Here is an 18,580-nt window from a genome sequence, read left to right on the forward strand (position 1 = left end):
CATATAATGCCATTTTGTTTCATGATGTTTTAAAAATGAAATTTTTAAAGTCGGCCGGTTGATTTTGGTTTTGATGCAGATCCAGTAGCTCTGACAAACAAGATGGTGTTTGGAGCTGGTACGGGATCATGTCTACCAAGATTGAAGTGCAAACGGAACGCTTGTTGTGTTGCAGTTACAGATTTGTTTGGACTGGTGGCCAGCCAATCACAGGGCACATATAGACAAACAACCATTCACACTCACATTCATACCTATGGACAATTTGGAGTCGACAATTAACCTAGCATGTTTTTGGAATGTGGGAGGAAACCGGAGTACCCGGAGAAAACCCACGCATGCACGGGGAGAACATGCAAACTCCACACAGAGATGGCTGAGGTTGGAATTGAACTTGGGTGTCCAAGCTGTGAAGCCTGTGCGCTAACCACATGGTCGCCGTGCAGCCCGAAACGAAAAACAATGGCATTATATGTACTTTTCGGGGGGGGGGGGAAACACTTTTTTTTGTTAACTTTACTTTATTTGCCTTTTATTTAACTTACAAAAGTGTCATTTTGCCTGACCCTGTAGTGTTGACTCATTTTCTACTTCTACTACGACCCAAGCTGCACGCTGACTACTCTAAAGTACATTCTATAGAATAGTTTCTTGACAAGATGTAATATCATTTAAAGTATCGCTAAAAGGACACACACACACACATGAATCTCCATCCTGTGTGCGTCACCCTCTATATGCGACTCGGTCCCCCGCAGGCCCTAAACACACCGCGACAACTCGAGGCGTTTCACGGCGTACACGCCTAACAAGTCAACGCGCGTGCGGCCTCGCCATCCAGCGCCCCGCCACTCCCCCCTCTCCTCCCCTCCCCTGCAATCTGTGGCGCGAAGAGCGGAGCGAAACATTTGGAAAATCAGCTTGATGTATTTTTACCGGGCCGAGGAGGCTGCCAAACTACACAGGGGTTTGGTAACACACACTTCATTATTTATTTGGACTATTTCTGTGCTGCTGGTGCTGTTTGTGTGGTGGAGAGGAGGGGGGGGGGTGCCACCAAGGCTGTTACTGTAAATGATTATGAAAGGCAACGTATTAAGACAGGGAATGAACTTAAACCAAAACAAACACAGGGAATGAACTTAAACCAAAACAAACACAGGGAATGAACTTAAACCAAAACAAACAGACGTGCTGTAATGTCACTCTTTAAACCTGACGCTATTTTTTTCGTCATGCAGTGCATCTCAATTATTTTCCGGCCCCCCCACCCCCACCCCCCAAGGAACACACATTTTTTCCGAACCCTAACCATTGCAATAAATGGTAAGCCTCTCATATATACAATATATATACCCAAATAAACAATATACAGCAAATATATGCTGTATATTCTGTATTTAATACAGTATTTAATACAGTAACAATAAGTTGAAGGCATTTCATGCTAAAACATGACAGACTAGCTAGCATTTTTTACCGCTTTTCCTCACGAGGGTCGCAGGGGGTGCTGGAGCCTATCCCAGCTGTATTTGGGCGAGAGGCGGGGTACACCCTGCACTGGTGGCCAGCCAATCACAGGGCACATATAGACAAACAACCATTCACACTCACATTCATACCTATGGACAATTTGGAGTCGCTAATTAACCTAGCATGTTTTTGGAATGTGGGAGGAAACCGGAGTACCCGGAGAAAACCCACGCATGCACGGGGAGAACATGCAAACTCCACACAGAGATGGCCGAGGGTGGAATTGAACCCTGGTCTCCTAGCTGTGAGGTCTGCACGCTTTTTTATAAAATAGTTGTATTTTAAGATGAAACCGTTTGTGTCTTGCGTCCAGTGGCCGCTCTTCATCATCACTCCTCTTCCTCCGTCTCTCTCGCTCCTCTTCCGAACATCTCGGCCTCCTCTTCTGCGGCAAGTGCCATCCATGCAACCTTTAGTCAGCTCACAGCTGCTCGCCGCCCGCCTCACCAATTATCACCACACACACACACATTTATCCGCTATATGTGTGTGTGTGTGTGTGTGTGTGTGTGTGTGGTGTAACATATATGCGCAGATGTGTGTGTAGATCCACAGGCTTGACTGGGCCATATGGGCTCCATGAAGAAGGATGGTGCGTGTCTGGAGGAGGAATGGCGGGCCATGTGCGGCATGAGCTATGCAAGCAGTTGTTGAATTATACGTGTTTGCGTGTGTGTGTGTGTGTGTGTGTGTGTGTGTGTGTGTGTGTGTGTTTGCGCACCAGAGGCTCCAGGAGATTGCTTAATGGAACAAATGGTCGCGGCGGGCCGGAGGAAGAAGGAACAGGCTTGCTGATACCGCGGGCTCACTGCGAGCCCCCGGCAAGGGCTGCTTCATCTGGGCTCCTGCCACACACACACACACACACACACACACACACACACACACACACACACACACACACACACACACACACACACACACACACACACACACACACACACACAGCGTGTTGCCATGCCCCACAAGCCCTTGCAAAACTTTTCATTTGCAAATGAAGTTGGCAGCGGCAGAAGAACACAAGACTCATCACTTTGTGAGTCCTTGTGGTCATGTGTGTGTGTGTGTGTGTGTGTGTGTGTGTGTGTGTGTGTGTGTGTGTGTGTGTCCATCAACATGTCATCATCTCGACACGCACAATTTTCGGACACGCTTGCTCACGGTGCAACGAAACCAAAACACAACACTGCAAGTGAAGGCATCGCGTCAATCAACTGCTACTACTAAGCGAGTGATAAACAACAACCGAGCGCTAAACGGAAAAACTTATTTTGAAAACGCCAGCAAGGCATGCTGGGTAGTCCAGCTGCATCAACAGGATGAGGGTAAAATACCTGACCACTTCTTCAGTGTATTTTGCAATCAAGTAAAAATGCAACAAACGCAGCAAAATGTTGGAAGAAAGAGTACCACAAACTGCCCAGCATGCCTTGCGGTCAGAATATATAGTTGTTTGTTTAGCATGGGTATTGTGTATAGATATTTATTGGTATGCCCGCATAGTGCAGTTAGGTAGGTTGGTTACTAGGTTACTATGGACGACGTGTTGTGTTGTTTGGACGGCCTTTTTGTCGTACGAGCTAAGATTGATGTAGATCTGCTTTGGTCGCCATAGCACCCAAAGTATTTCCATGGACTGTTCTTCTCTATGTCTCCATGCTGACATTATGAACTTGTCAGGTGACTGACTTGAAGCACTTCCTGTCTTCGCCTCTAGATGGTGCCCGTTCCCTGTGCACCCCCATTCCTTTCCCTTCCCTTCCCTCCCTCAATGTTTTTTCTGTCTCTGTGTGCTCCAGCTGGCCTCAGCAGCCGGCAGCCAGCGCTTTGGCGGCCTGTTGACGAGAGAGCGCGTTGTCAAACGGTGGCTCCTTTGCGCGCACGCACACACACACACACACACACTCACGCATATATATATATATATATATATATATATGCATGCGCGTATTTGCAGCTCAGATGTGAGGCCGTAGCCAGAGGCCTCACAAGCTGCAGTGTTAAGTGTGCAAAGTCAGCGAGGCCGCCTCGTAAAAGTACAACCTGCTGCTGCAGCAGCTCACGCCGAATGTTGCTAACACGCCTGCAGCACACACACACACACACACACACGTACGACATACATGATGAAACGCACAGAGGATAAATGAAAGCGGTGCATCCCAAGTTCACTTTTGGGTGGGTTTGCTTTGAAATATTTATTCCACGAGGAAGCCAAATGTCATGTCTGCAAAAAAATAGCGCGTGAATGCTCAACAGAAAATATGGGACATTTTTACACTAATGGACCATTTTTTTCCTGTAAAGATTGAAAAATAAATAAATAAATACGTAACACTTTGTAATACAGAGCAAAAATGTAAAGCTTTGTTATATACTGTACTATAATGTAACGCTTTTTATAGATACGGCACTATAATGTAACACTTTGTTATAAGATACAGCACTATAATGTAACCATTGTTTCTATAGCTATAGCAGTATAATGTAACACCTTTTTATATACAGTAATATAACGTAACACCTTGTTATAAGATACACTTCTATAATGTAACACCTTTTTTATACAGTAATATAACGTAACACCTTGTTATAAGATACACTTCTATAATGTAACACCTTTTTTATACAGTAATATAACGTAACGCTCTTTGTTGTAACATACAGCACTATAATGTAACACCTTTTTTATGTGCAGTAATATGATGTAGCGCTTTTTGTTATAAGATACAGCACTATAATGTACCACCTTTTTATATACAGTAATATGACGCAACACTTTTTGTTATAAGATACAGCACTATAATGTAACACCTTTTTTATATACAGTAATATGACCTAACACTTTTTGTTATAAGATACAGCACTATAATGTAACAATTGTTTCTATCGCAGTATAATGTAACACCTTTTTATATGCAGTAATATAACATAACGCTTTTTGTTATAAGATACAGCACTATAATGTAACATCTTTTTATATGCAGTAATGTAACGTAACGTAACGCTTTCTTTATAAGATACAGCACTATAATGTAACATCTTTTTATACAGTAATGTAACGCAACACTTTTTTTTAAATAAGATACAGCACTATAATGTAACACGTTTTTATATACAGTAATATAATGTAACACTTTTTGTTTATAAGATACAGCACTATAATGTAACACCTTTTTATATACAGTAATATAACTTCATGCTTTCTTATAAGATTTAGCAGTATAATGTAACACCTTTTTATATACAGTAATATAACTTCATGCTTTCTTATAAGATACAGCAGTATAATGTAACACCTTTTTATATACAGTAATATAACGTAACACTTTTTGTTATAAGATACAGCACTATAATGTACGAGTTTCCGTTATCCCATACTGCACTATAATATAAGTATTTATCTGTACTGTCCAGGCTGAACTTGAAACAGTCAATGGAGCGCTGTGAAGCATACCAGCGTATTCAGGAGTCCAATCCCATGTTGTGTTGAGTATGATAAACATGACCTCCCGTGATGGAGGTCTGCAGTGCCAATGGAAGTGCTCCCTGCCTCTCACTGGCAGGTCACAACATTAGGTACACCCTCCACAGCCTAATGAGATGAATAGAAGATCCACTCCTCCCAGTAAGTGAATGAAGACACGCGTGCATCCCCCAGTCAGATCAGCATCTCATCTCGCCATAGCAACAACTGGTGTGTGTCAGCTGTAGCCTTTATGCTCCTGGCACTCTTTTTCTAACCAGGCAAGCCTGCTATGGCACTCTTTAACCCCCCCCCCCACACACACTCTCTTTTCCTTTATGTTTCTCCATTTTCCCCCCCCTTTGCACCACTGCATATGCTCCCACCTGTAAATACTATAAACACACGCTAGCTGGGGGCTACTACTCATGTATGCCACTGAGAGGTGACTGTCTGTGTGTGTTGTAATTAATCTCCTTAGCAGCACCAGTCAGTAGAATACGTGTGTGTGTGTGTGGCGTTTGATTATCAAGACTGTCGGGGGAAATTAGTGCAAAGTGCCCCCCAGCTAAACCTTCTTTTTATTTTCACATACACTAAATTGTTTCGGTGAGCGTCTAGAGGGGTTAAATGGTAAAAATGTTTCACTGGGACGTTCCGGCAACCTTTCACCACACACACACACACACACCAGCCTCAACGTCCCCACAGTAAAGTTGGTAGCCTCATCATAAGAAAGACAAGACACACACGGCAGGATGCTCCTCAATAAGCCCCGCCCCCTCCTACTTTACTCTTTGAAGCCTGCTTGGTCTCATCCCCAGGCCAGCCACTAATCCGTCCAATTTTCCTTTCCAGTGCTGCCCGCCTGTGCGTGTTTATATTAATCCACGTTAAGTGACAATTTATGTGCTGCAATGATGCCTTATTATGTCATAATTCACATTGTTGTGTAACAACACATTTTATTAGAACTGGTTACATATTGCAAAAGTTGTTACCAAATGCGGCAAAACATTAGTACATTTCACCGCCTTTGTGTAATAACTTGTTACATAATCTCCAATTATGTAATGTAACACTTTATAAGATACAGCACTATAATGTAACCATTGTCTCTATAGCTATAGCAGTAGAATGTAACACCTTTTTATATATACAGTAATATAACGTAACGCTCTTTGTTATAAGATACAGCACTATAATGTAACCATTGTCTCTATAGCAGTAGAATGTAACACCTTTTTATATATACAGTAATATAACGTAACGCTCTTTGTTATAAGATACAGCACTGTAATGTAACCATTGTTTCTATAGCAGTATAATGTAACACCTTTTTATATACAGTAATATAACGTAACGCTCTTTGTTATAAGATACAGCACTATAATGTAACCATTGTTTCTATAGCTATAGCAGTATAATGTAACACCTTTTTTTATATACAGTAATGTAACGTAACGCTCTTTGTTATAAGATACAGCACTGTAATGTAACCATTGTTTCTATAGCAGTATAATGTAACACCTTTTTATATACAGTAATATCACGTAACGCTCTTTGTTATAAGATACAGCACTGTAATGTAACCATTGTTTCTATAGCTATAGCAGTATAATGTAACACCTTTTTATATACAGTAATATCACGTAACGCTCTTTGTTACAAGATACGGCACTATAATGTAACACTTTCACTACATAATAATGTCATACATTTGTACGACATGTAATAACGCTGCATTTTGTAATAACATGTTTCATATTTCTAAATGTGGCGACATTACAAAATGTATCAGTTTCATAACTTCCAGTATGTAACAAGCTGTTGCAAAATGCGGCGTTATTACATGATGTATTAGATATTGCACCGTTGTTACATAATGCTGTGTTACAAGCTGTTCCACCACCCCCCTCCCGCTGAAGTGTGCATGTTTAAGGCCAGAGGTTGACCATGTTACATAAAGACCAGCTTACAAGCGTGAGTCAGTTTTAAACGTGAAAGGTCACGACCTTGCAAGGTTCCAAGTGTTACAAGAAGGTGGCTTTGAAGTGCTATCGTGTAATTAAGCGTTTTTAAAAATCTACTTGAAGCACTTTATTAGCTTCCACAGTAAATCTGTATGTAGTACTATGTACAGGCGGTGTTTGCTGGTTACTTTGATAAAGTGGAGGCTTGCTGGATGTAACACGTACACCAAAACTAGACCTCCAGCACGTGTACGTGCATAAGACTGTACTCTAAGTGGATCAGGACTTTGGGCCAAATGTTATTGGGTGACATCATCATCACTGTGTCGTGTTTCACATATCGGCATCAGAAGTTGTTAGAATGAGTCACGCAGGCTGCTGACCTTTGTGCGCCGCATCATCATGATCATCATGATCATCATGATCATCATGTGGATCTTTTTCACACTTTTCTTTTGTCTGTGACTTACGTTTTGTGACACGGCGACGTCCTGCTGAGTCCAGCTGCACCACCATCTTGGGAAGAAACGTCACCCTGAAATGCGTACCTTGGTGTACACACAAAGTGTCAACAGAAGAAGTTAGTGAAAAGTAACTTTTTTTTAGGAAGTGCACTTTTTGTTGTAGAGGATTTTGTGGCAACAGCTGGGATTTTTGTTGTTGTTGTTGTGCCTTTTCCAGGAATGATGTTCTTCAGGCTTGTGATTGGTTGAAATTGTTCTTTGGAGTTATGGCACCACTTGTTGCTTTGCCAAGTATTTTCATATTGGACTGTGATTTCTTGGGGTACGAGCCTCAACCTGAACCCCTAACCCCGGCCCTAACCCCAGTCTAACACTAACCTTGGCCCTAGCCATAACCCCAACACTAACTCTGGTCCTAACCCTAATTCTGGCTGTAACCCTAACCCTGATCCTGGCCGCAACTTTAACCCTGGTCCTAACCCTAATTCTGGTCCTAACCCTAGCCATAACCCTGACACTAACTCTGGTCCTAACCCTAATTCTGGCTGTAACCTTAACCCTGGCCCTAGCCATAACCCTGGTCCTAACCCTAATTCTGGTCCTAACTCTAACCCTAGCCATAACCCTAACACTAACTCTGATCCTAACCCTAATCCTGGCTGTAACCCTAGCCCTAACCCTGATCCTGGCCTTAACCCTGGCCCTAGCCATAACCCCAGCCCTTAACCCTGGCCCTAGCCATAACCCTGACCCTAACCCTAACCCCAGACCTAACTCTAGCCATAACCCTAGCCCTAACCTTATTACTACCTTTCACAAATAACTTAATACTTACAAAATCCAGGTATACACAGACTAATAAATAGGAAGGTATGTATATGTACAGTATAGGAAACAGAGGGAATATATCCTAGTATGGTAAGGTGTACTGTACCGTGCACGGTGTCATGTGGAGGAGGAGAGGGCAGCGTGAGGACAAGTGTGGGGGAGGAGGAAGAGGAGGAAGAGGAGGACGGAGCAGATTGTGTTGGAGAATTGGGATGTTGGCCTCCTCCGTCTGTCACACTCGTGCAGCCTCGCCACTGCCAACATGACCCGCAGGGCCGGTGCAGCCGTCCCGTGGCCCCCCACCACCCCTCCTGGGGTAGACAATAGCAGCGAAAGGGTCGATGGTTCCACTCTGACGTCAGCCTGATGCGTTGAAGGAAGTGTTAGAGCGCTGTATGACGATGTTGCGTTGTTGTGTTTCAGGCTGCAGCAGTTGGACCGTCACTGTCAGAGCAGCGCCCAGCAGGTCTGTGAGCTGCTGGCTAAACAGAGTCGACTCATGCAGGACCGAAGCGCTCACACTCACAACCACTCGGACATCTAAACAAGCTTTACGGCTTTCACGTGGATGACGTTTTGGACGGCTCTGCCCCAGAGTTCTATGATGTCAACGTGATCCGGACTTCCTCATATGGGCTACAGATTGCCTGCACTCACTAAACATGGAACTATGTATCCGGAAGTCCTCAGGAGCGTCACCAATCACAGTGGAGTGGGCGTACCGAGAGGAAGGCCCGTGGGTGGAGTAAATGAAACGGACCGTTTGAGTCGGAAGCAGGAAGTCCATGGAAACCCTGCAGAAAGAGGTACATAATCTGGAAGATCTAGAAAGCCGTAGCTGCTCTGTAGGAGCCCACAAGTCAATACAAAGTGCCCAAGGTGAGCATAATGTGTCCACAATATTTTTCATACATTTTAATTTTAAATCACTATTTCTAAGTATTTTTTTATAGATTTTATATTTATAAATGGAATGTTTTCATAAAGCATAGAAAACCGGTTTATGACCTAAGCAGTTTTTTTTAACATTAGAGCCCTCTAGACATGAAATAACACCCCTATAGTCACCGTTATGCATGTATTACATAATAATATAATGTATGACATAATATAGACTGACATGTTAGCACAGGAAGTGTTGCGGGTTTCTTGACAGTACTTCCTGCAGTGACTAGTGTACATACAATACTGCGTATCAGAACCTGTCTTTCAATGTTTGTATTTTTGTTTGTGTAGCCATTTTTATGCTTGAACTGCTTTAGCCCAACAATATATAAACTGTGGTTTAATGCTAGTTGTTTTTTTTTTTTTACCAATAGGCCGCAGTCGAGCACCACACAGCAAGAGAAGGATGCGTTCACCACGTTGACCTTTGCTAGTTTAATGTATGTAAAAGAGCAGCAGTAAAAACAAGTCATATGTTGTATGTGACATACGTATCTGTAAAGAACAACAAAAAAAAAGGCTGCATTTCTTTTTTTAAAAGGAAGTCTTAGGACTTCGACTGCAGGATGAACACACAAACAACCCGGTGGTGCTAACAAAAGAATAAATTAGAAAATAAATTCAAGTTATCCATCAAAGATCATACAGCGACATTCAAATAATAAGAAGAATAAATAACAAACATCCCCCAACTCTACTTTCAACTGCCTCATCCATAAAATCTCGAACTTCTTATTTGGAGTGAAACCGTAAGGCTTTCCTGGCATGTGAAGACAAAAACGATGATGATTTGGGGGGGGGCATGGTGGTGGTCACACTGGAAGACGATCACGCACTATTTACACCCCACCGGAAGAAGCGTTAAAGACACACACCGCAGCTTCACACTTCTTTTCCTACCTGGAATGTTTTGACAGGAAACACTGACCTACCTTCGTACCTTCCTTCCTTCTTTCCTTCCTCCTACCTGACACACCTTCCGTCCAATTCCTACTTGCACCCCACCTTCCCGGTCAGACCACCTTGATGGAATGTCTCATCAATGGCTTACTTTCTACGTCTATCTTTAACGTCTCCAGTCACCTGCGGGTTGTCACAGTTTGGTCACAAAACACACACACAAAAAAAAACAAAAAAACATGAGCATGCCCAGAACCCAGACCTCCACCAAGGCCACTCCAGCTAAAGTACAAACTCAAAAACAGCCTTCATGAAAGCTTGATCAACTATACATAGGAATATATTTTTCATGTGCAAAAAGAAGCTAAGCATTGTGTTATCACAATTTGTATTCTACTACTGTTCAGGCATATTTGTACTGAGCTGCCTGGACAGAATAACTGAGAGGCTTGTAGCTAATTTGCATAAGAGAATGTTTTTTGTGCTCATTCTACTGAGCAGCCAGGACAGAACAGTCCCATTTTTGGTTCTAGGGTTATCATCACTATCCTTTTTTGTGGTGGTGTCACAAAAAGAAAGAGCTGTCATTTGAAAAACGAGTTCTTTTTTTAGGCCTTGGTGGAGGTCTGCGCTCCCCAGCACCCTCTAGTGGACAGGACCTCCACCATGGAGCAGGAGGTCCTGCACACACACACAAACACACAAACAAAGAGATAAACAAACTAATAAATAAATGATAAATAATCCTTGGTGGAGGTAATGCTAAACGTTACACCTCCTACATTCTTCAGCCATTTAGTAGTTTGTGTGTAGTTTCTGAGCCCTAAACAAATGGTTGTATTCCAAATAGAAAAGGGACACGTGCAAGAAGAAAGGTGTGGAGCTGCGTACCTTTGACCAACGATAAATGAGGATGAGCATCTTAAACCTGTACACGTCCATCCGTGGCGTTGCTGCGTGCTCTCCTGCAAGATCAGCAGCAGCAGCGTTCTTCTTCTTCTGCAGTCACAGTAAAGCTTTCCTCGGGACAACATTCAAAGTGTAAAATCAATGACTGCATTGTGGCGTACGTAGTAAAGCTAAATGACGTTTTTGGGAACTGCTGCGCTTTCGTTGACCTCCTCGAGCCTCCTCACTGGCACAAACATGACATCCGTTTTTTTTTTGTTGTTTTTTTTTTTAAATCTATGTTGATGTGTCGTAGCTCCATATTAGCAGCAAGTTTGCAAGCATAGGCGACACGCTGCTAGCGCCTGCGTTATTATGGATGTCCTGCAGCGTTGAAGCCGGGAGGGCAGCACCGGGTGTTTAGCAGTAGTCTGGGTTGGTGTTCCTGTCCTAGTGGTGGATGTCGGAATAGCAGCAACGAGGAGAATGGATTGCACAGAGCACAACCTGAGTCAAATCCTGCCTACATGTGGTCTGCTGGAGGTGGTTTTTTTTGCTCACTGCCAGACCCCCTCAGTCGATCCCAGAATGATTCATATGTGTGTGTGTGCGTGCAAAAAGCCTGAGATACAACCGCTGAGGGCTCGACCGGCCACACAACGTCTCCTTGACTACGATCACGGCGCGGGAGGCTCGGCAGACGTGTCAAAAGCGCAGCAGTCCCCCACTTCGATGTTAGCGCTAACTGCTAACTGGACGTTTGTACCGCAAACAAGCTCCATTCGGAAAAACCAAACGAGATGGCTGGAAAAAGGTGAAGAGCAAAGGGGCGGGGCTAAGAATGGCAACCCACCCCCCTTCCCCGGAACGAGGGGAGGGTTGTTCAGTCCGCGAGTGTGGGTCTCTCTTTTGTCGTTGGATGTCTTCCCACACTGATGACCTCATAGACCAGCTGTGATGATGTCACCGGGGAGTGGGGTGGGGGTCGGGGGGACTAGTTCATTCCCGGCCGCTGGCAGAGTAGGAGAACTGCGGGAAGTGCGGTCGTCTTTCGTTGTCCAGGCAGTCCATCCCGTCCTCGTCGACTAGGACCACACGAGCGGATGGGACATTAATTTTCAATCAAATGCAATGTACTGACCCCCCCAACCCCCCCACAGGTCTTTCCCAAACTGTTGCCACAAAGTTGTTAGCATGTACAATTGTTGAAAAAGTCTTACTAAGACAAAGATGGCGACTGGGTGGTGTTTTTCTCGCACTAAAATGTGTTGCTAGTAGGAAACCAACACAGTAATTTAGCGTCGTATCGACGTGGAAAGACTCACATTTCTCTGGTGGCGTCACCGTGATGGTCTGGGCCGTGAACTCCTCATCAAAGTATCTGGTGTCCGTCTCCGAGGTCACCTGAGGCTTGAACGGAGGAACCATCTACGGCGAAGAGGTGAAGAGGACGCAGTCAAGACATTCATTTTCTACCGCTTATCCTCACGAGGGGGTGCTGGAGCCTATCCCAGCTGTCTTCTGGGATAAGCCAGCCAATCACAGGGCACATATAGACAAACAACCATTCACACTCACATTCATACCTATGGACAATTTGGAGTCGCCAATTAACCTAGCATGTTTTTGGAATGTGGGAGGAAACCGGAGTATCCGGAAAAAAAAACACGCATGCACGGGTAGAACATGCAAACTCCACACAGAGATGGCCGAGGGTGGAATTGAACTCGGGTCTCCTCGCTGTGAGGTCTGCGCGCTAACCACTCGACCATGGCATAGAAAGCCTTCAATAAACGCCCGTTCTGGCGATCACATCTGGCCTCACTGAATACAGACACCTAGTGGCCAAAGGAGAATACTACATTCACAATTACAATGCTTCTGCTGCCTTGTATTTCTATTTGTTAATTTATCTATTTTTATTCCTTTGCTCTATTCCGTCTATTCTGCAGTTTATTTTTGCTTTCACTTTATTTCTACTATGTTGTGAACCAAGAAAAAACAAGCCATGAGCTACAAATGGTCACCGGGCCACGCTTTGGACACGCCTCTTCATCGTGGTTGAACATGTCACGTGACGTCTAGGAGCAACCACAACTCTCGACAATTTAACTCTCTTTGGTGTGAGTAAACAATGGTCATTAAAGAGAGATACAAAGATATTATCGTAGCTGTAATTAATCAATGTTTAAAACAGTTGCTTTAATTGCAAATGTTGATCCAAAATCGGAGGTGGGTTGTATGCGCTCATGTGCAGAGTACCTTTTTGTCGTAGACATCCTGCCAGTCAACTCCAGTGAAGAAACTGTGTCTCATTATTTCCTTGGCGTCGTCTGGTCCCCCACCAAGTCTAGTTCGTTAACGGGAGAGAAAACAAAGTTCATTAGCATCATTAAAGTATAAATAATTATTGAAGCTTGTGGGACATTAAACGGAACTAAAGTTATCAGGTTTTGTATTTGTTTTCCTGCAAAGTTTGCACCGTTTGTTGGGGTCTTTAATGAGCAGGCCGGACAGCAGCGACTTGGCGTCGGCTGAAAGCGTGCGCGGGAACTTGATGTCCTCCATCAGGATGAGCTCAAACAGCTTCTCGTGGTCCTGGTTGTAAAAGGGCAGGCGTCCGCACATCATCTCGTACGTCACCACGCCCAGACCCCACCAGTCCACCGCTCGTCCGTAGTCGTTGTCCTCCAGGACCTGGGAGGGAGGAGACATGGAGGCAGACGTTCACGTTTGTTTCTGTTCATCTGTTTTGGGTTAGTTTTTTTAAAATGGGGGGCTGTTGGTTTTTATTAGACATCTGCTTTTCTTCTGCAAGTCTGCATGTATTTTATTGTGTGCCCAAGGTAAAGGAGAAGGCAGATGAGCCAGGAGATAAAGAAAAAGAGAGTCAAGATGGAACAAAGTCGCTGGAGGGGAGCTTTAAAAAAAGCTGAGATGAACAAAAGTGGATTTAGTGGTAACAAGGATGATGATGATGATGATGGTGAACACACACACACACACGCACACAGGCAAACATCACTGGGTGGCAGGTCTTCAGAGGCCCGTTAGAGGCCTGCTGAGTGTGCTGCCCCCTCCTGGTCTCTGCCAGCTCTCCCTGGCAGACTCGCTCTTCAGCTGGCAAGGCCAAACAAGCGCGTGCGTCCCCTGGATGGAGAAGGCAGGAGAGGCCCCCGGACGCAGGCCATGGCTGCTGAGCAAGGGTATCAAAGGCTTCTTCTTACACCTTGCCTACTACTCCTGTCTTCTCCATCTGGCCATCTTCATTCCTTCATTCTCCCGCGCACCTCAGGAGCACGATTGGAAGGATGGGAGTGAGCTGTACTTCAGGTGCTGCTGAGGCCCTCATTAACATCAGAAGCTCATTAACATGTGACGCTACGAGGAAGAGTGTGGCTTTGGGATGGGAGGGGGGGGGTGGGGGGTGAACAGCGTACTGATGGACAGACTGGCAGGGTTGGAGAGAGGCCAGAACAGCATATGTTGTACATCTCCACAATAATAATAGCATCTTCTCACTGTTAATAATGGAGCAAGCCGGGCGGGCACACAGACTTGACAAAGGCCGCCATGCTAACAGCCATTATCTAATGATGCTGGTTAAAAAAAAAAAAAAAAATCGCCCTTTTTTTGTCATTTTCAGAATTCCTGCGAGAAGCGCCATCTTGCAAGTTGATGCATCCAAACAACACTGAAGTGTCTGGCTAATAGAAATGTCTTGTACATCTCCACAATAATAATACAGTAAACCTCGGATATATCGGAAATTCGCTCACAACGGACAGATAAAAAAGAACCGATTTTTCTGTAATGCATTTCCAATAGAAATTCATTGCATATATCGGATTTTTTATAACGGATTTCGCCTATTTCGGACAAAATCTCCAGTCCCGTTCCAATGCATTTCCATTAAATTTCCCTCGCATATATCGAATGGCCGCATCGTTATGCTAATCTTGTTGATGTCACTGGCTATTGTCTTTCTCCTGGCTCCAGATTTAGGACAAATATAAAAGTGAGTGACGTCAATAATACTAGCACAGCAGTGAATGAGATCTTAACCTCACTATTGGAAATAACGTAGGCCTGACGGGCGTAACAGGGCCTAGCTTAATTAACAATTTGTTATGCTCAGAGTCCAATAAAGTTAAATTCTCATTACTTTACGTCTCTTTTCATTGCCCAGTCCAGGTACATTGGAAACATAGTCAAGGAAGTGCCTTTTTATAACGGATAAAATCCGATTTACGCATATACCGGATATAAATCCGATATATGCGTAAAATACGGTATATGCATATAACGGATTTCGCTTATATCGGACAAAACCAGTGGGAACAATTGAATCCGATATATCCGAGGTTTACTGTAGCATCTTCCCACTGTTAATAATGGAGCAGGCCGGGCGGGCACACAGACTTGACAAAGCCCGCCATGCTAACAGCCATTATCTAATCATGCTGTCAGTCTATACTGGTTAAAAAAAACAAAAAAAATCACCCCTTTTTGTCATTTTCAGAATTCCTGCGAGAAACGCCATCTTGCAAGTTGATGCATTCAAACAACACTGAAGTGTCTGGCTAATAGATATTTCATGTGTTCATGTTCATCAGTGGCGGCTACGGAGAACACAGCCTGCCGCCAGCTCCGCACGCACAACTGACTGGTACAACTGGAGGGATATTGCTGGCTTAGACGACTGGAAGATGAGTCTAAGAGACACACACACACACACATACATGCACGCGACAGATGGAATATTTATCCGCCCTCGTCGAATTCATAAAGTTTTGAGAGTGCAGCAAACAAGGAGATGAACACCGAGGAACGCACACGCACAAACACACACGAGGAAAAAAAAAAGGTGGCAGCTCGGTCGCAGGCAGGGAGCAGATTAATCCTCACACTGAGCCAGGATGCTGCCCTACAGCCGCGAGCATGAAAGCATGTGCATTTGGACTTGTTTCTAAAGGGGGGGGGGGTTCGCTGTACTCGCACATCATGTTTGACCCCAGTGGCTCCGTTCAGACCCGTTTTTTTTTCCTAGGGTCAGAAATAAGATGATTTAAGCTGAGACGTGACAAAAGATGAGAAAGGAAAGGGAGGGCCGCTGAGATCAACCATGTGGTGTCAAGGATGCCGCTCCCGGGATGGGGGGGGGCGTTGGCAGCGTGGACTGGACTACATGGGATGGGAACACATAGCCCGTGGCAATGCAAGGCACAGATAGCCAGCAGGCACACACACATGATCACAGTCAATACACACACACACACATATTGCTGGTGTCAAAGGCGGACATTTTGGAATGTTGACACAGTTCTGATAAAAAGTGCTCATCACTGATTAATGTTGATTTATTTCATGAGAAAATGAGTTGTGTGGAATTTCCAGCAGACACGCACCCACAGTTTCTGCCCTTTGCACCACAAGCAAACACAGGAAGTGTCTCTGTGTAACCCTGAAATATTCCCTTCTCCCCTCCTCTGTCTTCAACCCCCCCACCGCCGCCCCGCTTTTCTCTTTTTTTTTTTTTAATCCCAGCTACTTTGCATCTCTCTAACTTGGCTCCGAGCAAACTGTGTTATTTTTACACGCGGGCGGACGAGCAGAGCGTGCAGGCAGGCAGGCGGGCGGGCGGGCGAGTGGCGGCGGTGTAGATTTCCAGGTTTTTTCCGAGCACCTTCCTCCAACCTCGCCCATCTGCCGCCATCTGCCTCACTTTAGCCTGCACTTTCTACTGCATTCACACACACACACACACACACGTTTGTGTGCGTGGACAAGTACGGGCACGCGCTCACACACAAACACACACACACACACACACATAAATGCACACATCCTGTGAAAAATAACTAGCAGCCTCCAATCAGCTTTTGGCACGCAAAGGAAGGGACTCTAAAAAAAAAAAAGACTGAAAATTCTGCGCCAAATTGTCCTCCGTACTTTTTCAAGTGGGATATACACCGCGTCTCTCCCCTGCTGCCTTCATCTCCACATCTCCATCACTCTGTCTCCGCCACCCACAGCGCTGCGATGCTCTCGCCAGTTGATCTGCTGACCTTCTGGATGGATGCTTGCTAAAAAAAAATAAATAAGCGTCTACTCTCATCTAATTATGCGCCCCCCTCCTCCCCCATGTATTTTCTGCACCTGATACTACGGCTGTGGGAGTTGAACATCAAAGCACGAGTACAGTCAATTAAATAAGAGGTACTGCATTGACACGCGGATATAATCAGTAGACACTTCATTAGGTACACCTGCACAATGAGATCCAACACATCATTCCCTTTGCTTTCAATTTTTTTTTTTTTACTGTCTTAATTTTTTAAAAAGGTTTTACCACATCTGCACCTGTGTGTCAATTTTGAGCTACACTGGTTGGACAACATGGCAGCCATCAAAGCAGGGACAGGGGCGGGACTTACTAACTCACTGAGTTTAGGTCACAGCCCACCCTGTGTGTTTTTAGACTGTATGTGTTTTTGTGCAGAGGCCAGGGCCACCATGTTTTTCTGTAAACGTGTGTGGAGGGAGCGGCAAATGCAGGGAGGGAGCATGTCACTCATACGTACGTGGCCCGCACGCCACACCTGGCAACGAGCAGTTGAATGCACCGTACGTTGTACACGTGCTTACAGCGTGTTTTGCAATGGACGATCTCAGTGCGATTCCCACGTCACTGTACTTACATGTGTTGCTCACGTATTGTGTTCTTACTCAGGTTTTAATGCTAGCCCCCCCCACCGGGCGGGTTAGTAATTACAGCAGTAGTAGCTCAAAAATTAAACATATTTAAATTATTTTAGTTATTGCAGCTCAAGAGTGTGAAACATGTTATTTCACTGCTGAAATGTGAACTAAAAAAAAAGACGGAATTGTGACAATTTTCGGCATTTGTGCATTTAACTCCACAAAAACGGTCAGGTGAAACGGAATATGGGGAAATTATGGCGCTTGGCGAGGTCTGTGCTCTCTGCGTGTGTGTGTGTGTTAGTGTGCTGTGAACTAATTGGCAGCAGAGGCCATGCGTGTCACACGTATGTATCTGTAACCTTGACACAGCCTGCTACGCCGTCTCTGCGTGCTAACGGATCCGCACTGAGGCTGTACGTACCACGTACGGACCCCCCCAATGTCTTCCACATTTTTGCTAGTAGACAACACGCAAGTATGGCGGGACATTAAGCGTTTGTCTAATAATAACAACACTGTAAAAATATATGTATTGCATATATACCAAGATGCCTTCCAAAGCATTCTGTGCACAACCCATAGGGGGCGCCACAAATGTCTCTTACTACAGTGATGTGGAAAAAATGAGGTGCTAAATTAAACATTAAAACATCCTTTGGTGTATTTCAGTAGACTGCACAGGTGTACCCAATGTTGTGGCCTGTCTGAATGCTATGGGATTGATAGGAAAAAACTTTCTACCTCAGGTGCGAGGTACTCCGGTGTGCCGCAGAAAGTCTTCATTGTGGCGGCGTCCGTGATGCCTTCCTTGCAGAGGCCAAAGTCTGTAATCTTGATGTGGCCATCTTTATCGAGCATCAGGTTCTCCAACTAAAAGG

General features: G+C 44.6%; 2 protein-coding genes across 5 annotated transcripts in view; one reads left to right on the forward strand and one right to left on the reverse strand.

The window, feature by feature from the left end:
- Positions 1-9,552, forward strand: part of sdccag8 (SHH signaling and ciliogenesis regulator sdccag8) — a 36,056-nt gene extending 26,504 nt beyond the window's left edge. Inside the window, exon 17 of the mRNA XM_058059289.1 lies at positions 8,688-9,552. Coding sequence (XP_057915272.1) covers positions 8,688-8,808 — 121 coding nt within the window. The 3' untranslated portion in view covers positions 8,809-9,552. The remainder of the gene's footprint in view (positions 1-8,687) is intronic.
- Positions 9,553-9,624: 72 nt separating this feature from the next.
- akt3a (v-akt murine thymoma viral oncogene homolog 3a) overlaps positions 9,625-18,580 on the reverse strand; it is a 50,133-nt gene continuing 41,177 nt past the window's right edge. For all 4 annotated transcript variants that reach the window (XM_058059292.1, XM_058059291.1, XM_058059293.1 and 1 more), the window contains exons 10-14: positions 18,444-18,572; positions 13,480-13,694; positions 13,260-13,347; positions 12,323-12,425; positions 9,625-12,082 (exon numbers count right to left, since the gene is read on the reverse strand). In XM_058059292.1, coding sequence (XP_057915275.1) covers positions 11,997-12,082; positions 12,323-12,425; positions 13,260-13,347; positions 13,480-13,694; positions 18,444-18,572 — 621 coding nt within the window. In that variant the 3' untranslated portion in view covers positions 9,625-11,996. The remainder of the gene's footprint in view (positions 12,083-12,322; positions 12,426-13,259; positions 13,348-13,479; positions 13,695-18,443; positions 18,573-18,580) is intronic.

Source organism: Doryrhamphus excisus, chromosome 20 (genome assembly GCF_030265055.1).
Source record: "Doryrhamphus excisus isolate RoL2022-K1 chromosome 20, RoL_Dexc_1.0, whole genome shotgun sequence".
Classification (NCBI taxonomy): domain Eukaryota; kingdom Metazoa; phylum Chordata; class Actinopteri; order Syngnathiformes; family Syngnathidae; genus Doryrhamphus; species Doryrhamphus excisus.